This window comes from Protopterus annectens, chromosome 4.part0, assembly GCF_019279795.1.
Source record: "Protopterus annectens isolate FY-2018-M chromosome 4.part0, PAN1.0, whole genome shotgun sequence".
Taxonomy (NCBI): Eukaryota; Metazoa; Chordata; order Ceratodontiformes; family Protopteridae; genus Protopterus; species Protopterus annectens.
Genome location: NC_056733.1, coordinates 1,865,514,593 through 1,865,539,122, shown reverse-complemented (window position 1 = coordinate 1,865,539,122; position 24,530 = coordinate 1,865,514,593). Strand labels below are relative to the sequence as shown.

Genomic DNA, 24,530 nt, shown 5'->3' with positions numbered 1-24,530 from the left:
AGTTAATGTAACAAGTATTCTCCTTTGTTACTGAAATTTAGAAAGAATACGAGAAGGTTAATGGTCTGGTTAATACTAGATTCTGACACCACCTTCGGTAGAAAGGAAACATGGTATGCAAGGTAACTCTATCCTTATGAAAGACTAAGCAAGGAGGTTTCGAGGATAAAGCTTCAAGTTCTGTTATTCTTCTGGCATAAGTTATAGCAACCAGAAAAGCTGTCTTCCAAGATAGAAATTTTAGATCACATCTGGCTGCAGGTTGAAAAGGAGCCTGAGTCAGGGCTTGCAATACTAGACTTAGATCCCAGGGGGGGGAATAAGGTCTTTAAAAGGGGGTCTGAGAAAAAGAGTACTCTTAAAAAATACTTTACAAATTTTTGAGGAAGCCAAAGAAGATTTCTGGAATCCCACATGGAAATTTGAAATTGCTTCTAGCCGAACTTTAATAGTAGATGAACTTGCTCCTTCATTAAACAACCCGACTAGAAATTCAAGGACTGCATGTATAGGAGCTGTAAAAGAATCTATGTGATTCTACTCCACCCAATACATAAATTGCTTCCATTTGGTTTTGTACAATTTTGGACTGGGGAAGAAAGCATAGGTTGCCTGGCCATTAACAGAACTGGAGAAACCATGCAGTCAGTTTGAGGTTTGAAATGTCTGGGTGAATCAGTCCTGTCAGACTGGCAGAAGGTCTGGAGTTGGATCCAAGGTGGAGACAAAAGAAGAGACGAAAGAAAGCAGAACCACACTTGTTGAGGCCAGTAAGGTGCAATGAGAGTGACTTTGCTCTTCAGTCTGGCTGCTTTCTGCAGAAATTTGGGGATCAAGGGAGTTGTGGGATAGGCATATAACAGACTGGGAAGGCAATAGTGAAGAAGAGCATCCCTTGGTGACTCCCTTATCGGGGGACTAGAGCAAAGAAGCTGCTGCACTTGTTGTTCAGGGGAGATGCAAAGAGATCGTAGCAAGGCTGACCCCCTTGATGGAAAATCATTTCCACCACCTTGTGGTTGAGGGACCAGTCTTGAGTTAACAGGATGGACCTGCAGAGTTTGTCTGCTATCACATTGGACTTCCTGGAATGTGCGTTCCCACCAGAAAGTGATTGGAGGCTATCACCCATTGCGACACTCTGAGAGCTTCTTGACACAGGGAGTAAGATCTAGTTCCTCCTTGTTTGTTGATATACCAACTACTGACATATTGTCTGTTTGAAGTCCAATTGTCCTGCGAGGGAGAGAGTTTTGGAGTGCATGCAATGCAACAAGCACCACTCTCATCTCGAGAATGCTGATATGCAGATTGGCTTCTTTGGGGGACCAAGTGCCTTGAACTGTCTTTCTGATATAATGTCTCCCCCACCTAATCTGAGATGCGTCCATGGTCACTATGGCCTTGCACTGAGGAAGTATGAACAGTCAACCTTGTCGGGGCTGGCAAAACTGCATCCACCATGAGAGGTAACTTTTGCATACTTGGGTCACTCTTATCCTTGCGGACATAGGGTGACTGAAAAAAGACCACTGTACTTGTACCATCCATTGTAAAAGTCTTGTGATACCTTACCAATGGCACTAGGGTTATTGCTGCAGCCATCAAACCTAGAGCCTGCAGAACTTTTCTGGCTGAAATCTTCATACTGCAGATGATACTTTTGACTTGGCTTCTGATAGTCTGTACTCATGATAATGGAAGGGACGTGACCATGGATTGTGTGTTGAAGACTGCTCCTATGAATTCCATCTTCTGGGTGGGTTGCAAGCATGATTTGTTGTGATTTACGGTGATTCCAGGAATTAAGTAAGTTCTTGGTACTCAGTCTCTTGCTTGTATCAACTGATGCTTGGTTGGGTAGGTGATGAGCCAGTCGTCTAAATATGGGAAGACCCAGATTCTCTGCAGCCTTAGATGTAAGTCCCATATGTTGAGGATGAATGAAAATTGACAACCTCAGATCTACTGTTTAAGTTTATGCCAGCTGGATGCTGTAGTAATAAACAAAGCAAGGATCACTTTGTTCAGAACAGTAACAGGGCCCCCCGTTGAAATGTTATATAAATATATAAGTGTGTCTTCCCCACTTATCCTTCAGGCCAGCAGTTTTTGGATCAGTCCCCTTTCTACATGGCTGGTCTGTGAGTCCTCCTGAATTTTTTGAAGCTCCATAGTTGCAACCTCAGGATCTCAACAGGTTTTTGCTCTTCATGAAAGTAAAATCTTAAATACAGCCAAACACAAAGCATAAATCTAACTTTTAATAACATGCATAACCTTATTACCAGAAAGAATTTGCTCCTTTGCTGGCAAGTACATGGAGAATAGTCACTGGCAATGTATACTCTGTGTTGCTTAATTTTTAACTCTGCCCATCCTCCAGAGAGTCTGGCCAGGGCATCTTCTTAGTTACTGCCATTGGAAAGTAAACTCTATGAGCTCTTTCACTGTGCAGCTCAGGCATCTGCAACCCAGTCCAGTTATTGATTCTATTAGTCATAAATTGCAGAGAGTTACCTTCCTTCATCTTCTCTGGAATAGCAGCAAAATGGTTCTCTCTTCATGAATGATTTTCCAGCTCATTCAGTTTCATTCTCAATTCCTCTTGTATGGATTCATATTCTGTGCATTTCCCTTTCGTTTCATCGAATGTCTTGTGTAAAGCACGAATTTCATCTAAGTGCCTGTTTAGCACTTTCTCAACATAATCCATTTTTTGTTTGTAATTTTTATACAGTCATCTATTCTTCTTCTTCTTTCAGCTTTTCCCAGTTTGGGGTCGCCACAGCAGATCACCTTGTCCGCTCATGATTGGCAGTGGAGTTGTACAGTGTCGAGCTGCCAGCCCGGCGCCCAACCTTCCACAGAAGGCACACACATACATACACTCTCACACACACACACACCCACCCACACACACGCACGCACACGCACACACACACACACACACACACACACACACACACACACACCTAGGGCCAATTTAGAATGTCCAATCCACATACAGCATGTCTTTGGGATGTGGGAGGAAACTGGAGCACCCAGAGGAAATCCACGCGACCAGAGGGAGGGCATGCAGACTCCGCACAGAAAGCACCCCAGCTGGGGATCGAACCGGAGAACCTCTCGCTGTGAGGCAGCAACGCTAAGTGCTGCACCACCGTGGCCACCCTTTACACAGTCTTCTATAGTACTGCTAATTTTAAAGACCTCACTGTGCATTTGAATAATATTCTCCTCAACTGAGGATCCCTGCTTGTTAGGCTTTTCTTCAGCAAGTGTTGCTGCTAGGACTGCTGTGCACTTGAAAAGAGAAGCCAGGTAGAGTTATTAATTTCTAGTTGGAAGGTGAAACTGTTTTGTTATGTATTGGCTTGTCAGTTGTATTTTTCTTTATTTCTCTGTCTTTCTTTTGTTTTTTAAATTACGAATAATTTGGCTGTATTTTTATCAGATTTTATGGTAACTCTAAAATATATATATATATATATATATATATATATATATATATATATATATATGGACAGAAGCAGGCAGACAGGCAGAGTGTTTTAATATCACAGCATTAGAAGTATTCAGAAACAAACAACAAACTGCATTAGGCAAAAAAGTACAGTGAGTGGAGGTGCACTGGGAGGAGGACATTCAGAAACGCACACAGCACAACTGTGCTAGCGGGAAAAGAAAATAACCACATAAATACATGCAAATGAGTGTCAAAATGCTAATGAAGCCATCACATATGCAAATGACAGTCAAATATGTAGGCATGATTCAAAAATATATATATTTTGCATAATGAACCTCTAAGATCAGCTCATCATTGCGCCATCATTTTTCAGTCAGCAGGTGTGGCACTCGTGCAAAGATGCTATAAGTAGTACCACCATTAGCTGACCAGCATGTGTTAGTGGTCACTTTAGAAACCTGCGTAAATTATGTTACACATCTGCTATCTGAAGTGCAGAAGAGTCAGTCAGATGTTGACATACCATCAACTCCATGACTAGCACACAGATGTCCACTACAGTGTGGAAACAAACATTATACAGGAGCTAGAAGTTGTCCTCACACATGATCAATGGGGATACATGTACTGTCTGTTTCAGTGGACATGAAGGTTTTTGCAGCATTAACTGTCCTCAGTGCAGGGAGTTTTCAGCATCTATCTGGGGACCTGGTTGGAGTTTAACAGGTCACACTCATGAATCTTGCATCAAATCCTACATATGATGTTAATGCACGTGGAGGAGAATATTGGTTTTTCCAAACAGCAGAAGACAGAATCACCACTGTGTAGGCATTCTACAACATAACCCATTTCCCTAAGGTCCCAGGTACCACTGACTGCACCCACATTTCTATCAATGCCCCCACCTACTCCAGGTGGTGCCTGGTATATCAAATGGAAGACCTTCAACTTCATCAGTTGTCAAATGTTGTGCAGTATATGTCATGTTATATAAAACTGTGCATCATCCGGGCAGTTTTCATGATTCCCATATCTTTGCACCCAAGTGAATTATACCATTGTTTGTGTGTGGGTGCACTGTCCACAAGGACATTTAGTTGGTAGGTGCACAGATTACCAACTACAGAGGCCATGAATGTCCTGTCCCATGAACACATGTAGCAAACCACTCAGTGTTGCTTGTTGTCATGTGTTGCAGACAATGCTGCATACACCTTGAAGCCATGGCAGATGACTGCCCAACTATGGCCCTCAGTCAGTGGCGAAGACAGAGTACAAAGCCACATTGCTGCCCACATTGAACATCAACTTTCCCCAAAGACAACTTAGAAATCCAGCTTGATGCTCAGGCAATTTATAAGACTGAAAGGTACAGACTGCATTTACTGAACATGCTGCTATTTTAATTATTTATTTCAGCTTTGTTTTTGATCAAAACAAATACAAAAATGTTTTTGCTTTAGAAGTAATAGAAAGTACTGAAGTATTTTCATATTGAAGCAATTCAAGAAACAATTCAAAATAAATGTTTTTATGTAAATGTTAAATATGTTACAATAAACAATTGTGAACAAACAAACACCAGCCAAATGATCCTTTGCCATAACTTTAAGCATAAAAAGTCAAACACCATCACATACTGTCCACAGAGCAGCCATCATTTACAACAGCACCCCGTAAACTGGAAGAGTCTAATATTGTTTTAGAAAACTCTTATTTTTTTCTGTGTTTTAAGCATATTCTAGAAAGGGCTTAAATGGGTGTCTGGTATACTGTCTTGCCCACTTATCCTCCTGGACAGCAGGTTTCAGATCAGTCCCCTCTCTGCATGGCTGGTCTGGGTCCTCCTGAATTTTTTGAAGCTCTGCAGCTACAACCACAGGATCCCAATATGTTTTTGATGCTACTGATTAAAGCAGAATCTTAAATATAGCCAGATACAAACCTTAAATCTAACTTTTAATAACTTGCATAACCTTATTGCTGGAAGGAATTTGTTCCTTTGCTAGTGCATACACAGAGAATAGTCATCATCAGTGTAGACTCTTTCTTTCTCAATTTTCAACTCTTTGCCCAACCTACAGAGAGTAGCTAGAATATTGTCCTTTTGAATGCATAACTGAAACTTCTTAGCTACTACCAATGGAAGGTAAACTCTATGAGCTCTTTCAAAGTCCAGCAACTGTAACCTGGTCCAATTATGTAATCTATTAATCATAATTGCAGACAGTTACTTCTTCCAGCTTCTCTGGAATTGCAGGGAATCTCATTCTTTACACGAATTATCTTCTATCTTATTCAGTTTCATTCTTAATTCCTCTTGTGTGAATTCATATTCTGTGCATACCCCTTTGATTTCATCGAAGGTCTTGTGTAAAGCACTGATTTCATCTAAGTGCCTCTTTAGCATCCATTTTTTGGTTTGTACTTTCTTTTAGTCATCAAGAGCACTGCTAATTTTAAAGACCTTTTTTGCGCACTTGAATAATCTTCTCCAAAGTCGTGGACCCCTGCATGTCAGGCTTTTCTTAAGCAAGCATTGCTGCTGGGACTGCTGAGCCTTTGAAAGAAGAAGCCTAATGGACTTATTACTTTGTGGGTAGACGGTGAAGCTGTTTTGTTGTTTCTTGTGTGATGGAATTGAAAGTTAAGCTGTTTTATTGTTTTCTTTTGGTTGAATTTTAAATACAGCTACTCTGTTTGTCTAGAGATCTCTATATATGTTGTAATATGTTTTGTCATGCATTCTGTGACAGTCCTGTGCAGGAAGAAACACTCCATCTAAGTGTAAAAGTCTGCTGTACTCTTCTTCTTCTTCTTTCGTTTTTTCCCAGTTAGGGGTCACCACAGCGGGTCATCTGTCTGCTCATGATTGGCAGTGGAGTTTTACGGTGTCGAGTTGCCAGCCTGGTGCCCAGCCTTCCACAGAGGGCGCACACATGCACACACTCACACCTAGTGCCAATTTACAGTATCCAATCCACCTACTGCATGTCTTTGGGATGTGGGAGGAAACCGGAGCACTTGGAGGAAACCCACGCGACCACAGGGAGGACATGCAGACTCCTCACAGAAGGCACTAAAAAGCCTTTATTTATCACAGACCACCCTATGAATTACACTACATACACAATAAACAGCAGTTACTGTGCAGCCATTATTAATCAGGCAAACATATGTATGTAAAAATGCAGAGCATGTTTTTGCACAGAATATCAACTAGTGATGCAATTAACGTTTCAATGCTTAAAGATTCTGAGAGTAACACTTTAGTTATGGAGGAAGTATGTATCAAGTATGCATCCGGGATATGTATTTCGGAATTTAATAAAAGGTCAAGGCATGAGGGCATCCAGGTTGAATCCCACATTTGATGGGTTTGAGACAGATCAAGAATTTAGAGGATAGATTATTGGAGAGAGGGTACAGACATGATGAGATTGACAAGAATTGGTTAGACTTGGACAGGTTGAGAGAGAGTTCTGCAGCCCCATACTTTGGACCAATTTGTGAGACTCCGAGTAGGGTGGATCATGACGCAGTTGGCAATAAGGGTCGTGTTAGGATACCCCTCTTTTATACTGGTGATAATAAACAGTTAGTTGAAATCTCCACTCAGAAATGGTCCATTTTATAAGTTGACACAGAAATTTGTGAGATTGTAGGTGAGAGACTTAGGTTTCTTTATAAAAATAGAAAGAATTTAAAGAGGTTACTTTGCTATGAAAGGAGCAATAGTAAGATGAAAAGTGATGTAGGAATTACTCTACCATGTGATGGCTGCAATTTTTGCTCCTTGATCAATACTTTCAGTATTTTTTATCATCCTGACCTACACAGGGATTTTGTGTTTCATGCAAATGCTAATTGTGGAACTTCTAATGTGGTCTACCTAGCAGAATGTATTTGTAACTCATTCTATGTTGGGAAGACCAATAGGATCCTACGTGATAGGATCAGAGAGCATGTGTACAACATCAGGAATAGATCTAAACATAATGCATTCTCTAAACATGTTATTCAAGTAGGTGACACACATTCCTTTATATTTAGGGTCATTGAGAATATCATACCCACTGTTAGAGGAGGTGACATCAGTAATCATATAGAATATAGGGAGACAAACTGGATCATTATTCTTAGAGCAGATAGGGGCAGTGGACTTAATGATAGAGCTTCCATTAAGCCCCTGTTAAGAAGAGAAGAGTTTAGAAATCATAGTCCATGTTTACTTATATTCCTATACTTTTCCTAGGTATTTATAAATTCATGTTTATAAGTCTGTTATTATTTTTTATTTAATATCAAGATGTGAGGTTCGCCCTGTCTTGCTTGGCTATTTTGCTATATGTTTTATTTTATTGTATATTGTGCTTTTAAGAACCCATTAGCATTTTAATTGAATGGATTACCTTATTGGCTATTGTGTTTTTGAATTTTTATAAATGAAGTGTCTTTCTTTGTGTGCTTTAAGGTCTGATGAAGCTTAAATGCGAAAGCGCTTACCGTTTTGTCTATGTATTTTATAATAAATATATAGTACATGTCAAAAGGATTCACAGACTCTGTGCTTCATGGTTGCTCCATTGTGAATATTTACCTGATATCATTACTGCTTTTACTTTGCGTGTGCAACGGAGCATTTATCCCGTGGATTACAGTTTATTTTATTGTTGCATTCATTTTCATTACTTTATTCCACGGGGACATGGCAAACGAACAATCAGTGGCAATCGAATTGGATTACAATTCTCATAAGAGCAAAAGAGTGGAGGCGACACTCTGTGAGAGGTTCTCCCAATATTTGTTGAGAGAAAGGAGTTTGTTATGGCAACTCGACACCGGCGGCTTGGGAGATGATGTCAGCGATGCGAGTGGAGCTCTAGAACAACTACAGAGGAGCATGGAGGAGATTGAGCGTGATTTCCTGAAATTGAAGAAGCTGCAAGCACAGCATCACCATTTCGAATTATGCCTGAAGAAAGGCATTGTACCCCAAGGACTACATGTATTTAATATGCTCACACAGGGCTCACAATATCCGGAATTGCTTACTCGCTGGCAACAGTTAAACCTAGAGGTAAGTGCAAAGTATATGTGTTTATTAATTGACTTTCTTGGTCCCGAAGAAGACAAGTTAAGAGAGACTTTAAAAGAGAGACAGGTGGTTTTGTTTGTCAAATATTCAAAAGAGACTCTGAATCCCTTGTTTGAAAGCCTTTTGGACAGTGCAGCCATTTTCGAACGTAAATTAATACAACAAAAAAGACGAAAATTATGAGAGACATCACGGACTTTAAAACAGGCCACATCTTTATGTGGCCTCGTGTGGGACAGAATAATGAAAGAACTTTTAATTCTAATGTTGATACCTCTGGCGGCAGTATTTCTGTGACCAGGGAAACTGGTTTGCCTATTAATCATGTTGCTAGAGTTCGTAACAATTCAGTTTTTGAAAAAGTTAATGTGAATGAGAAACGTGGTGAACAAACTACTACTTATATTAGGAACACTGGTAACATTGTAGGGACTGGTTCGGGAGAACATAGCAATGCTGTGACAGTGTCCTTATCTGGTGTAGTACCGGAGATGAATATAGATGGTGGGATATGTCCATCACAATTAACAGAAGGGAATCTTTACCCTAATGTGGTCATTGACAATAGGAAGGCTGACAGCACTGTCTCAGAAAGTGATAGGGTTGTTAGACTCAACAATAAAAATAGAACTAATGAACTTGATACCCGGCCAAATGACAATACGTTGAATATGTGTGGCAATGGGAGTACAGGTGAGCTCCCTTTTCCTTTACCAGTCAGGGTAGACAGAGGAGGGAGACGGATGAGATCAATGAGCAGAGGGTGCCAGAAGCGCAAATTTTCAGGGGATTACAACCCAAAGCAAACCCTGAAAAAGATGTGGGGGAAGGCAGTAAGTCACTGATTTTGAAAATTTCCTCTCAAGAATTATCCCCTGAGGAGAGGGAAGTGTTGTGCAAGGGTTTGAGTTTTATTCCAACATGTAGAAGCAGAATGTCTGATACCATTTTGGATTTGAAAGTCTTCTGTAGGAATGTTATGTTACGTTTACAATATGGCAACCCCACTAGGGGGGATAACCAGATAGATAGCAGCTTATGTTGCCCCCATTTTAAGAGATTGAGTAATTTTGTCCCTAATAACCATCCTTTAGTAGAAGCTTACATGAAACTCACAGAAGAGAATATATATAGATTTTATGACAACCAGACCAGTAGTGTTAATAGAAAGTTTAAATATAATTTATCTTACAGAGAGAGAGCAGCATTGAGGGATTTACAAGACAACAACTCAATCATTATAAGACCAGCAGATAAGGGAGGTCTCATCGTTGTTATGGATAGAACACACTACATACAGTCCATGGAGGGAATGTTATGTGACGATAAGTACTATAGTACGATTACTGTCACTGATGTTCATAAGATCATTTCAGCAGTTCAGAACATGTTAGATGATGTATTTGATGGGAATCTTATTACGGAGGAGACATATAACTACCTTAGAGTAGTTAACCCATTGATACCTTTAGTACAAGGGTTACCGAAAGTGCATAAACATCCGTATGATCCACCGATGAGATCTATAGTGGCAGGTGGAGGTTGGATTACAGAGCCCCTATCAATTTATGTTGAGAGATATTTGAGACCAGTTATTAATTTGAATAAAGTGGTCTTGAAAGACTCTAAACAGTTCTTAATGGACTTGTATGAATGTGTCAAAGGGATCCATGACCTTAAGAATGTGATGCTTGTGACACTTGATGTACAATCCCTCTTTATGATGAATCCCAATGACTTGGGACTACTGTATGTACATGAGTACCTTTTGGCTAATAGTGAATTTACTTCAATACAAACTGATCTTGTTTGCTATTTTCTGGAGACTATTCTAGAGAATAACCTTTTCACTTTTAATGGGGAGATGTACATTCAAAGACATGGCGTAGCTATGGGCACTTCATGTGTCAATAGTTATGTCAATATGTTCTTGGCACACTGGGAAAATGTTATATTATTCAACAAAGAAGAATTTCAGACTAATGTGTTGTCAATGGTTCATCAATGATTTGTTTCTTTTATGGCAAGGGAGCCAGGAGGAATTATGTAAGTTCCATCAGATGATGAATGGTCTCACTAGTTGTTTGAAATTTACTGTCAATTGGTCCTATACATGAATAGAATTTTTAGATATTTATGTGGAGAAGTTACATGATTCCCTTATCAATACTGGTGTTTTTGTAAAACATGTTCTAGATCAAGTATGCATCCGGGATATGTATTTCGGAATTTAATAAAAGGTCAAGGCATGAGGGCATCCAGGTTGAATCCCACATTTGATGGGTTTGAGACTGAGATCAAGAATTTAGAGGATAGATTATTGGAGAGAGGGTACAGACATGATGAGATTAACAAGAATTGGTTAGACTTGGACAGGTTGAGAGAGAGTTCTGCAGCCCCGTACTTTGGACCAATTTGTGAGACTCCGAGGAGGGTGGATCATGACGCAGTTGGCAATAAGGGTCATGTTAGGATACCCCTCTTTTATACTGGTGATAATAAACAGTTGATTGAAGTCTTCACTCAGAATTGGTCCATTTTACAAGTTGACACAGAAATTAGTGAGATCGTAGGTGAGAGACCTAGGTTTATTTATAAAAATAGAAAGAATTTAAAGAGGTTACTTTGCTATGAAAGGAGCAATAGTAAGATGAAAAGTGAGGTAGGAATTACTCTACCACGTGGTGGCTGCAATTTTTGCTCCTTGATCAATACTTCCAGTACTTTTTATCATCCTGACCTACACAGGGATTTTGTGTTTCATGCCAATGCTAATTGTAGAACTTCTAACGTGGTCTACCTAGCAGAATGTGTTATTTGTAACTCATTCTATGTTGGGAAGACCAATAGGATCCTACATGATAGGATCGGAGAACATGTGTACAACATCAGGAAAAGATCTGAACATAATGCACTCTCTAAACATGTTATTCAAGTAGGTGACATACCTTCCTTTATATTTAGGGTCATTGAGAATATCATACCCACTGTTAGAGGAGGTGACATCAGTAATCATACAGAATATAGGGAGATGAACTGGATCATTATTCTTAGAGCAGATAGGGGCAGTGGACTTAATGAGAGAGCTTCCATTAAGCCCCTGTTAAAGAAGAGTTCAGAAATAATAGTCCATGTTTACTTATATTCCTATACTTTTCCTAGGTGTTTATAAATTCATGTTTATAAGTCTGTTATTATTTTTTATTTAATATCAAGATGTGAGGTTCGCCCTGTCTTGCTTGGCTATTTTGCTATATGTTTTATTTTATTGTATATTGTGCTTTTAAGAACCCATTAGCATTTTAATTGAATGGATTACCTTATTGGCTATTGTGTTTTTGAATTTTTATAAATGAAGTGTCTTTCTTTGTGTGCTTTAAGGTCTGATGAAGCTTAAATGTGAAAGCGCTTACCGTTTTATTTGTCTATGTATTTTATAATAAATATATAGTATATGTCAAAAGGATTCAGAGACTCTGTGCTTCATGGTTGCTCCGTTGTGAATATTTACCTGATATCATTTTCTGAACTTTGTTTATTTATCAATAATAATGATTTTTAAGTCACAAAGCTTACTCCAGTGACTGCTTTACTTGTCACAGACCACCCTATGGATTACACTACATACACAATAAACAGCAGTTAATGTGCAGCCATTATTAATCAGGCAAACATATGTATGTAAAAACGCAGAACATGTTTTTGCACAGAATATGAACTAGTGATGCCATTAACGTTTCAATGCTTAAAGATTTTGAGAGTAACACTCGAGTTATGGAGGAAGTGATCCTATCAGAGTTGCTGGCAGATATATGGACTGAATATTTTAGGGCAGATAGAGTTACATATTATACTATAGTTGGCTTAGATGACTTAATGATTTACTACCTGTATATTGTGTTGTAATCTGCATTTATACCCAAGCAGGGTAATGGTGATGGTTTGGCAAAAACAAATGTGAGTGTTCTTTGAGCCAGGATTTTACAAAGGATTTTGCTTCAAACATCTTTAAGGCAACTCACTGTTTTCTGAAAAAATGTATACTTTGAAGAAAAATGATTTTCTGATAGAACTGTATTTTTCCTACAAGTTCAGACAATATATAAAATGCATCTCAGTGAAAAATTACTTTAACCTCCGCAGTGTTTTCAGTCAGAGGATTTCTTGCTGAAATCACAAGTTTTCTGTACGTTATACTCCACTGAGTCACTAATTCACATACCACTGAGTAGACAGTAAACACAGGGGATCTATTTATGCCTTTTTTGGTGTTAGAATCAATAAAAGGCTGCAATAACAAGCACCAATGTGCTTCATGTGTTGTCAATGTAAGTTGTACAGAAACATCATGCATCAGTAATTTGTTTTTTTAGTAATTATAAAACTGGTATTTGCACAACATATAATTCCATGGTATAACAAAAATATTTCAGTAACAAATGAACATGTTTGCAGCTATAAATATAATGCTTTTAACCACTTCCTATTACCACTATAAGCTTGACAAGTCATGAATTTGCAGTAGAAAAGCTTTGCAATTCGCATCTGCAGTATTTAAAATGTTATATCTAGATCCTTTTTCACTGATAAGCCAGCTTACTAGATCATCCACGCTGTTTAAGGAAATATGGCTACGGTACTAATGCCCATTACTTTTGTATTTCTTAGGTATACCAAAAAAGGAATATACAATCCTTACTTCCACCCAGTAGCCAATGATCGAGAAACTCATCCAGTGAACATACTGCTATAAGAGTAACTGGATGCTCTGGTCATAGATTCTTAAATGCTCTTCTTAACAAATATTGCCCAGCATACCTGGTATACAGTGATCCAAAAAAAAAAAACAGGAAACCACAGAGGCATGTACTGACAAGCAAATAAAATCAGAGGCTATGTGTCTGTACATAGAATTTGAGAATTGAAGCAGAAATAGAAAATTCAGCCAAGTGTGTGCAGTATAAATCAGTAACGTATAAGGTCTGCTCAAGCCCCTCTGGTACTAGAAGAAGCCACACTTTTGAAAAGCAGCAGCAATCTCCAGCTTACCTTATTATTGTTTGCTTTTGGGGATCATATAGTGACATGAAGAGCTCAGAATCTTCTCCAATTCTGCAGACAAAGTTCCGTACAAACACATACAGACTATGTGTAGGGGAGGAAGATATTTTAGAAGACACACCAAAATCGATCTGTGCCTTAGACTGTAAAGAAAAACAGATATGCTATTTAAATGAGGGTGTTTGTAGTAGTCTAAGAAAATCCTGCTTAATTGTCTTATTTTAATTTAACAAATATGCTGCAAAATGTATCAATGACTCTTAAAATGACTGCATTTGCTGCAGCTGGTGCTAGAGATCTGATAAATGTTAGCAAATCCATCGGCAAGAACAATTAAAAAAGTATAGTGTTGTAAATGTTATGTTATGCCATCAAACCTGTACCTCATTTCCTGGACAGTGCATTTGCACAACTGAGTAAATAATTCATGTAAGCAAATTCAGTAGGATTTACTTTAAATAATGTTGTATCCTGGACATAAATATGAATATAAAGTGACAAACAGGCATATAAATCCCACATGGTTGACATGGTTTACACCACCAAATAATATGTAATGACTAGCAGTATGGTCTATTGATCCATAGCAATACAAGTCTATTAATATGCGAGTGGTGACTGGCATTAAGTTCATATGATAACTGCACACTTCTGTGTCAGATAAGAGCCAAAACCTATCACACTCAAACTTTACAACATAGCTGCTGGGTAGAGGTACAAACCCTGGTTCCTTGGGATTTCACTCACCTTAGATTGTGTCCCACGCCTTCCAGTACAATCATACCAACAGTTATTGAAATTTACTCAAAATTATTTTACACACACACACAAACACAGCATTTTCAGAAAGTGGGGGTAAATGATAACTCTCCAGTATGAATGCCTTCTCCCTCAGTTCACGGTAATGCATGTCACCAGCCATAAGCAGAGCCAAGAACAACAAAAAAGAAGTTAAGTACTTACCCATAACGTTCCATGTTTGTAGTCCATCTCATCTACATTCTTGCTGGATGGGTTCGGAGACGATTCTCGGCTCCGACTCGGCTGATACTAAAGCTCGAGAGCTTTTACTGGCTCGAGGCTAACCCCTGTCCCATGGTGCCTCACAGCAATTCCCCAGATCTTGTTTGCAATAAAGTAAATAGGTACATAATAGTCAGTAACTATCAATAACTATGCCCATACAGGCAGAATACTCTGTATTACTATCCATGCCAGGTGGACGGACAACTACAACCAGGTCAGACAGCATAACTGATAGTCCGCCAGTTCCTTCAGAAAACAGGAAGGGGGAAGGAGGGTGGGACGCAAGAATGTAGGCGAGATGGACTACAAACATGGAACGTTATGGTAAGTACATAACTTCTTTATGTTATGTAGTCCTATCTTGCCGTAATTCTTGTTGGATGGGACAGCATCCCTAGCACCTTTATCCCAGGTGGCTCAAGTTAAGAAATTCTTCAGCACAGTGGACCCAAAGGATGACCTGTCCCGGGAAGCCAAATCCAATTTGTAATGAGTGACAAAGGTATGAGGTCTTGCCCAAGTAGCTGCTGCACAAATGGTATCAATTGGGAGTTTAGATCTAAAGGCATATGAAGTTGAATACTGCTCTGGTTGAATGGCCTTTTACTTTGGCTGGTAATTGTTTGCCAGCAGCTTTGTAAGCAAAGGAAATGCAGTCTGAAAGCCATTTAGACAAGCTGACCTTAGAAACAGGCAATCCTTTATTTTTGTCTGAAAAGGAAACAAATAATTGGTCTGATTTTCGAAATTCTTTAGTCCTGTGCAGGTAAAACCTGAGAATTCTGTGGACATCCAATTGGTGTAGTCTGTATTCTGATTTATTAATATGATATGGGAAGAAAACTGGTAGTTCGATAGTTGTGTTGAAATTATTCTCTGAACATACCTTAGGAAGAAAGGAAGGATTAGTTCTAAGTGAGACTTTGTCCTTATGGAAAACAATGTAAGGAGGTTGAATGGTGAGGGCTGGCAATTCAGAAACTCTCCTAGCAGACATTATAGCCACTAAGAACAATGTCTTCCAAGACAAGAATTTCAGATCTGATGAACAGGAGGGTTCAAAGGATGGAGAAATTAAAGATGTAAGAACTAGGTTTAGGTCCCAGGGTTCCGGTGGTTGCCTGATTGGAGGACTCCTTTCAAAAATGTTTTGCATAAAGAGTGGGATATGACTGGATTTCCCATGTAGCCAAAATGATAATTAGAGATGGCTGCTAACAGAACTCTAATAGTAGCAGCTGCGGCTCCTTCATGAAAAATAGATGCCAGGAAGGACAGGATAGACTCTATAGGAGCTGAGTAGGGAGCTATGCCTTGGTTTGCTGCCCAAATGGAGAACCTTTTCCATTTACTGGAATATAATTTCCTGGTGAAAGGTTTGTGTGAAGAAATCAGAATGTGTTTGACTGTAGGGGAAAGGGGAACACACCTGGCTATTCGTGGAACTGGAGCAGCCATGCTGTCAATTTCAGGGTTTGGATAGTAGGATGGAACTGCCCTGAGTGATGAATCAGGAGGTCTGGCGATGGTTCAAGAATCCATGGTTCCTCCAAGAGATAGGGCCACAGGAAGGGGAACCAGACTTGGTGAAGCCAGTATGGAGCAATGAGGATCAGGGTACTCTTCAACAGTTTTGCTTTCTGAATTACTTTTGGAATGAGAGGAAAGGGTGGAAAAGCATAAAGGAGTCCCAGAGGCCAATTATGAACCAGAGCATCCCTGGGTGACATCCCCAGATGGGAAATTAGGGCAAAGTAGCTGCTGCATTTGGTGTTCATGTATGTGGTGAATAGGTTGCAGCAAGGCTGGCCCCATTTGCAAAAAATCTCTTCTGCAACTTCTGAATTCAGGGACCACTCATTTGGCATCAGAATTGCTCAACTGAGTTTGTCTGCTATCACACTGGACTTCCCCGGGATATGCGTTGCTACCAGAAAGCAGAGTGTCCATCGCCCATTTCCATACTCTTAAAGCCTCTCGACAAAGTGGGTAAGATTTGGTTCCCCCTTGCTTGTTTATGTACCACACTACAGACATGTTGTCTGATTGAATCGCAATTGTCCCAGTGGGAAGAGAACTGTGAAGTGCTTGCAATGCATATAGCACCGCTCTCATCTCCAGAACATTTATGTGCAAGTGGTTCTCGTGATCCTGCCAAGTACCTTGGACCGTCATTCCCAGATAATGACCCCCACCCTATCTGGGAGGCTTCCGTTGTCAAGACTGCATTTTCTTGAGGGGGAGCAAGTGGGCGACCCAGATGAAGTTGATCTGTATGTAACCACCATGTTACATCCTTCTTGCAGGAGTTTGTGGTGAGTATTTGGTGAGACAGGGGGAGATCCTGCATTGACCACTGGGCAAATAGTAGCCACTGAAGTACTCTCATGTGCAGATGGGCTAGAGGAACTAAGAGAATGGTGGAAGTCATAGTGCCTAGGACCTGAAGGATTATCCTGGATTGTAATTTGTCTCTCTTCAGCAAGAATCTGACTTGGTCGTGTAACGATTCTATCCTTTCCAGTGTCAGTTTTCCTGTCATGGTGGTTGAGTCTATTTCTGAGCCTAAGAATACAATGTGCTGCGATGGAGATAAGGCTGATTTTTTTTTAGGTTTATTGTAATGCCTATACTAGCGCACAAGGATAGAGTCTCGTCCCTGGCTCTGATTAGTTGGTGCTTGCTAGTAGCAGTGAGGAGCCAGTCGTCTAGGTACAGAAACACCTGGAATCCTTGACGTCTCAGGTGAACCGTTACCACTGCCATGCATTTGGTGAACACTCTGGGGGCTGTAGTGAGGCCAAAGGGCAGTGTTCGAAATTGAAAATGACTGGCTCCCAGCCGAAAGCGTAGGTGTCTTCTGGAGTGCCTGACCATTTTGATGTGGTAATACGCATCCTGAAGATCTATTGAGCACATCCAATTGTCTTTCTCGATAAAGGGGACTATCGACTGCAGAGTGATCATTCAGAACTTCGATTTCTTTACAGACTTGTTGAGTTTGCTGAGATCAAGACTTGATCTCCAGTGCCCTGTCTTTTTTTGGAACTAAAAAGAATTGTGAGTAAGTTCCGGATCCTATTTGCTCTGTGGAGACTTCTTGGATGACTCTTTTTTGCAGCAACGAGATGACCTCTGATGTTGCACAGTCTAACCGAATGGGCGGCACGTCTGGTACAGACCTGTTTACTGGGGGATCGGAAACAAAGGGAATAAGGTAACCTCTGGATATTATGGTTTGTACTCAACGATCTTGGGAAATTTGTAGCTAGGTGCTTGGGTACAGTGAAAGATGACCCCCGACTGCCTCCAGAGATGGACAGTCGGGCAACTCCTCAGGGGCAATGGAAGGGATGACCAGAGAAAGTATCTCTATCTCCCTGATGTTGCAGACCTTCTCTGCTGCGAGGGCGGCATCTTCCATTATACCCTCCCCCTCTGCCTCTAGGGGAGGGTTGACCTTGTGCCTGAGGGAAACCTTTTTGGGATTTACGGAACCACATTTTCCTCCTGTTTAATCCTTGGGATAGGGTCTAGAAGGAAGGGAGAAATGGACTCTGACAGCAGATAAGGTTTTCCCTTCCTGCTCGCACCTGGTCAAAGTCTCTTTTACCTGCGGTCCAAAAAGAGTTGAACCATCAAAGGGGACGTTGGTAAAGGAAGACTTAAAGGATTCCGTGAAGTTACACAGACGCATCCAGGAATGTCTCCTAAGAGAAATTCCTACTGCGGCTGCCCTGCTCGCTCCGTCTGCTGCATAGGAAATCAACCTCATAGAGGAGTTAGCTATAGATGTAAGGGTGGAGAGTTGCGCAGATACCTTGTCCATGGATCCTGAAACTACTGAACCCTGAAGGGTGTCTCCCAACTCCTTTAGGAGATCCCTTTGAAGTCTAGTAAAATGAGACAGGTAATTCAGCCTCAAGGTACACTGATTTGTCCTCAGTAGGGTTAGAGGTCTTCCAATCACCCCTCTGTCTAAGGATTTCAATGATGTCAGAAAAGGAGACATCCTCAGAGGGGGATCTAGGGGACCCTTGTGACTCATCCAAATCAGTGTCTGACATGACAGACTCAGGTGAGTCAATGTGCTTACAAAGTCTCTTCCGAGGAAGCTCTCCAGTAGGATAATCTGGGGAGGTCTCAGAAGGGGAGACACCTCCAATGGGGGCTGCTTGAGTTTCTGGTTCCCTATGCTGAGGGGGTGGCAAGGGAGAAGAGGTTGCTGCCGGCTGCTGGTGGGACATTGGGTCCAAAGGCAGGACTTTGGCACTGGACAAAGCTTTCTCTATGGCTTCGAAGGCCTTTCCACCCCACTCCAAAGACAACCTCCATTCCAAGGAGATGGAAGGTTGGCTCCGAGCAGGAGGGACAGGTTCCGAAGCAGATGTGGGAACCGAGCTCAGTCAAGCCAAAGCACCGAGAGGAAGGGTCGGTTCCAAAGAAAAACCCAGGTGACTATCCCTCTCAGAGTCGACTCGAGAATGTCGGCTCCCAGATCCCTCGACTCCAGACTGAGCGGCTGAGGATAGAGTTATTGGTTCCGAGGAAGCAGGAAGAATTCTTGAAACTGAAGGATCCAACACAGAAGAACCAGAAGTGTTTGGCTCCGAGAACAAAGCAGTCGGCGGAGGAGCAGTAGTCTGCAGATGGGATGGCTCCGGAGCTTTTGGGTCCGAAAGATCTAACCTTTTATCCAGAGCTGGGTCACACAGCAACCTCTTCACCACCTGCTCGATGTCCTCATCTGAAAGTGTTATGGAGGAATGGGTGGAAACAGAAGGAGATCTCCTCCTTTCTAAAATAGGAGACCCCAACGTTGGTGAAACAGGGTCGATAACTGGTGAGTGTCTCAATACCGAAGGGTACCTTGGCACAGAAGAAACTGACAGCACCGAGACAGAAGAAGCGAAATCGGAGCCAGAACTCCTTGGCTCCGTTGCTTTAGACTTTTTAGACAGTTCCGACGCTAGAACCGAAGATTTTCTCTTCACAGTTTTGGGAGCTGTCTGACCAAGTTCCAGCTGTTCTTGGAAGAAACTAGTCATAAGACCCCTGTCTATTAATTTACATTTCCTCTCATTAAAAACCCTAGTACTGAAGGCATGGAAAAAGGTACAAGGTTCTTGTAAGTGAGCCTCTCTCAGACAGTAAACACAGCTAGTATGACTGTCAGTCAATGACATTTTTTGTGAACACATTTCTTGAACCCCGAAGGGCGGTGTTCCTTATGTTCTCTGTCTTTCTCTTTGGACATGCTGACAAGAAAACAATGCTAACAACAATTTTCAATAACAACACCACTAACTATAACTAACAGCAAAGTTATGAGGAGAAGAAAAAGTTGTTTTTTTTTTTAAAGGAAGAAAGCTAGCACTCAGGGACAGACCTCCCAACCGTCCCAAATTACTCAGTTTTTACCGAGTTTTGAGGTCCAAATGATGGGGTACCACGATTCCCGAGTGGCAACCCTTCATTTCTGATTTCTTTGCTTTTTTTTTTTTATTTTTTAATTTTCACGCTGTCAGAGCTGATGTCATCACATGCACGATGACGTCAGCTCCATCAGCACTACCAGCCAGTCGGAATTGAGCTCAAGGAGCTTACGTCTCATTTCCGGCTGGCTGGGAGCAGGCGGGAAGTGAATTCGAAAGAAGAATGCTGTTTCGGACATTTTACAAGGGAACTGCTTTGCCGTTTGGCTTTAATTGCCCTTTTTGCTGCCGTTTCGGACGTTTACAAGGGACTTGGGAAGAATGCTGGCTCAGACAGAAACTGCTTTAATGCTGGCTTCTGCGGGCAGCTTTGCATTTTGCTGCCATTTTGGAAGTAGGGACAAATGCTGCTTTGCTGTTTGGAAGTTAAGTTTAAATCTGAGTTCGGGACTTTGCCTTAAGTAAGGTGTGTTTGTGTGTTCTCTTATTTAAAAAAACTGGAAATTTATTAAGATTGTTGTAAGAAATGATATGACCCTCGTTTTGTCTGCAATCGAACATGAAGCAATTGATCTACTAAAACACTTTGATTGCACTAAACAAGTCTGAATGAAAAAAAAAAGTTAAACTAGTGAATGTGTATGATATGCCTAAATGTATTATTATGGAAAAATAATTGTCACAGAATGAAAATAAAACAGTAACAGTCATAGACTACATTGTTATGGTAAAGCAGTTAACAAATATCTATGTGCTTGAATAATACCTGTGTGTGTGAAAATGCCCCCAATGTATACACCTGTTAGCTAGAGGTATTTAGGCTCAAACCCTGTACCTTTGGTACAGGGTAAAAAGAGCCTAAAGTCCCTAGCCACCACCATTTCTCAGCTTTGGTCAGATTTTTTTTTTGTGCTAAGAGGTTGAAAGCTATGGTAAGAAGTGAGAACTGAATTCACTAAATGATAGCCATTAAGTTTCAGTCTTCCTGTTGTTTAAACTGCTGATTTAGCATAGTGGTATGTTGCACTGATTGTAGTGTATAGTATTCTGGGTTCAAGACTTGCCAGTAACTTACATGGTGATAAAACAACATAGCATAGTGGTATGTTGCACTGACTATAGTGTTCTGGGTTCAAGACTTACCAGTAACTTGCATGGTGGTAAAACAACATTTTATTCTAACAACTTTCCAAACTTATACAAGCAATGTTTAAAATGTGTCCCTGGTTTTTGACCTTTTGCCCCCCCCCAAAAAAAAAATCTGAAATTGAAAATAAGTGTGAGAAGCTGTGCAAGATGCCTATGGCTTACACTACTGTCATTCTGTTTATAGTTTGGGTGTGGAAGTAGACTTTTATGATGGAAATGTTCTGAATTGGGCAGTTTTGTAATTATTGGTTCATGCATTTTCTTTCATTGCCTACAGTACAGCCTACTGGAAAAATGTTCAAACAATAAATTTAAAATGTGCTCTGTCTAACAAGTATGCTGTATTATACAAAGAATATAGCTTAATAAAGTCAGTAAGGTGTATCAAAGAAAAGAACACATGTATGTTTCTTGTTTCTTGTGCAAGGGGCCAATGATTTAAAAACAGCCCAAATGTAATCTTTATCCACCACTGGCCAGATGCATTTTCTTTGGATGTGGTGTAGGTTTCAGTGCTGTTTCAATGAATGTGAGTTTCAAGGGCAGAGAAGTTTTAATGCCAAGTCTATTTTCACTGGGAGACAGTATTGCTTTGTTTATCAGATGTCTGTTGGTGTTTGTGCATTGATGTGCTGCAAAATGTAAAAATAAAATCCAAATAATCATTGTAGAAGTAAAGCAGCATGCACACATTAGTGTTTATGGTAAATGGGGTGAAACAGCCGGGTAATGGGACATTGGAATGGCTGCAGGGGAACTCTGGTGCCATATTTTGGTTATTTGTTCTTCAGTTTGTGTTCGAAAGTTGGTATCCCACAATTCCATTGGTGTTGGCGGGGTTACATAATTATGTATGCAAATTAGATGTTAATAAGCATACAGATTTGTACCTATTTTTCATGGCCCTTGTCCAGATTTTTGATGTTTCCAGGTTGAGAGGTATGCTCAGGGAGGAAAGGTCCTCTAATTTAAATGGGCAACTACAGCCCTCTAACTAAAATGGGCTGTACAATCCTAAAAAAAAGTGGAATAGGGGACAAGCACTCAACAACAATCACACAAGTAATAACGAACAACTATTAAGGTAGAAAGTGAAGAAAAAGGATGAGAAATAACAAGATTTATCAAAAAACCTTCTACTTAGCCAACGAGCCAGTAAGGAGACAACCTTGAAGCTTTCGCAGCAAATGAAATCTGGGGAATTTCCATGAGGCACCATGGGATAGGGGTTAGCCTCGAGCCAGTAAAAGCTCTCGAGCTTTAGTATCGGCTGAGTCAGAGCCGAGAATCGGCTCCGAACCCATCCAGCAAGAATTATGGCGAGATAGGACTACATAACATTTACTGTTTATCCTTAAAATAAACCTACCTTTGTCTATTTGAAAGGTAGCATTTAGCTGTCAGCAGTTGCCATACACTGATAACAAACAGTTAATATGCCAGTTCAGTATGCAAACTCTTAAGCTCATATATAAAATCATCAGCCACAAGGTAAAAAAAAAAGGAATAGTATTTTTTATTTAAAATAAAGCATTCAAGCTTGAAAAGTAAATATGAAAACAGAAATAAACTTGCACAAAACTTTAAAAATGAAAGTTCTGGACAGACAGAAGAGCTACAGCAAACTATATCAGCTAGTCCATACTCTAATTTTAGCATTATATACAATGCCATATCTATCAGTAGCTTTTAACAGCTAAATAGAATCTGCAAAATTCTTACAGGCAACTCTGTCTGCCTCTATATGTTCCAAAAACTCCCTCAGCAGACTATCTCTATTGCTGTCTGTCACTCTCTCTGTACTTACAAACAGCCAAAAACACAAACTTAAATATGCTGACATGCATGCAGAAAAAACATCATCACTTTGATATTCAAAATCTTGACATTTTGCCTATCAAAATATAATAGCAAATGCTCTCCTTTTCTAACAGGTTAATAAAAAAACTAACAGCAACACCAGTCATAAGAGTAGGGATGGGAAAGGGGGCATCACCTTACTCATGTGTGTGCTAATCCTAACTCTACTTCTGTCTCTAACCCTAACCTTACATATAACCTTATGGAAAACTCTTCCCTAACAGTATCACTGATGCGACACTAGACAGTTGGACATACATCCCATAAATAACACAAATGCACAGCACTAAACCTATCCTCTTACCTATCTCCTTCTCTGTCCCTAACCTACAAACACTTGCATATACACATCCACCCCAACTGCTGAAACTTTCAGATTATTAGAAAGTTTTGGCATTAAAAGCAATGCCCACTTACCATAACACTCAGTATATATACGATTAGATTTCACTTATATGTATTTTGTTCAACACAAATATAGCATTCTCTTTGCATAAGCCTAGAAATGCAGCCATATTAAAGCAGACATATATTTATGCATTTATTGACATTTGTTGACCGGTAAAGTCCGACTGGATAGAAGCCAATTTTCAGTGAAGGACTGGGGAGAAAACCAAATTATTACAAAACATTTTAAGAACAATAATTTTATAATCTTAAAAAATAAACAAAAACATATGCAGTTTAAATAATTATAAAAAATGCACACAGTATAAAAACACTGGTTAAGAATTGATACAAGGTATATGACAATCATTTTATTGTATACAAACTTAGGTAGTCTGTGAGAAATTAAAGGTAAGTTAGTGTAATACAAATAGGAATTGCAATATAAAGTGAAGGAAAAACAGGCTTATGGTATATTTAGAGAGAAAATGAGAGAAGAGAATTAGCAGTAAGGAAGAAAGTGAAGAAGGGAAAGAAAGGAGGTATAAGGAATGAAAAGGTACTGGTTCACATTTAGGGATAAAGGTTATCTTAGTTTTGAGCAAGAACAGCTCCAGATTTTAGCTAGGAAGTCTTTTAGAGTGGTATTGAAAGATGGGGGGTTGGGTATAGATCTGATGGATATAGGTAAGGAGTTCCAGGCCATAGCAACCTTGTACAAGTAAAGAATATGCAGCAGATTTGCTAGGTTTATAGACGGACAGAAGTTTTGGGTCAGTTGATCGCAATGACCACCTGGGAATATAGCTGTGTTGAATTTTTTTTTATGCTGAACAGGTAGATAGACATTGCATAATTTTATAGGTTGTAAGAAGTTTCAGTTTTTGTGAAGCTTGGAGGTTGTCAGGATGGGAGCACCATAAAGAAGTGTCAGGAGGAGATAAGTAGTGGAAAGTGTAGTTTTAGTTGCATCAATGAAAAAGTTTTTAGCTCTGTAAAGCATCCCTAATTTTTGATGAGTTTTTCTTATGCAATTGTG

At 40.0% G+C, this 24,530-nt stretch overlaps 1 protein-coding gene across 1 annotated transcript in view; it reads right to left on the bottom strand.

Annotated features, from left to right (window-relative positions):
- DOCK2 (dedicator of cytokinesis 2) overlaps positions 1-24,530 on the bottom strand; it is a 4,134,711-nt gene that overhangs the window by 3,686,449 nt on the left and 423,732 nt on the right. Inside the window, exon 8 of the mRNA XM_044069535.1 lies at positions 13,623-13,777. Within this exon, the coding sequence (XP_043925470.1) occupies positions 13,623-13,777 (155 nt within the window). The remainder of the gene's footprint in view (positions 1-13,622; positions 13,778-24,530) is intronic.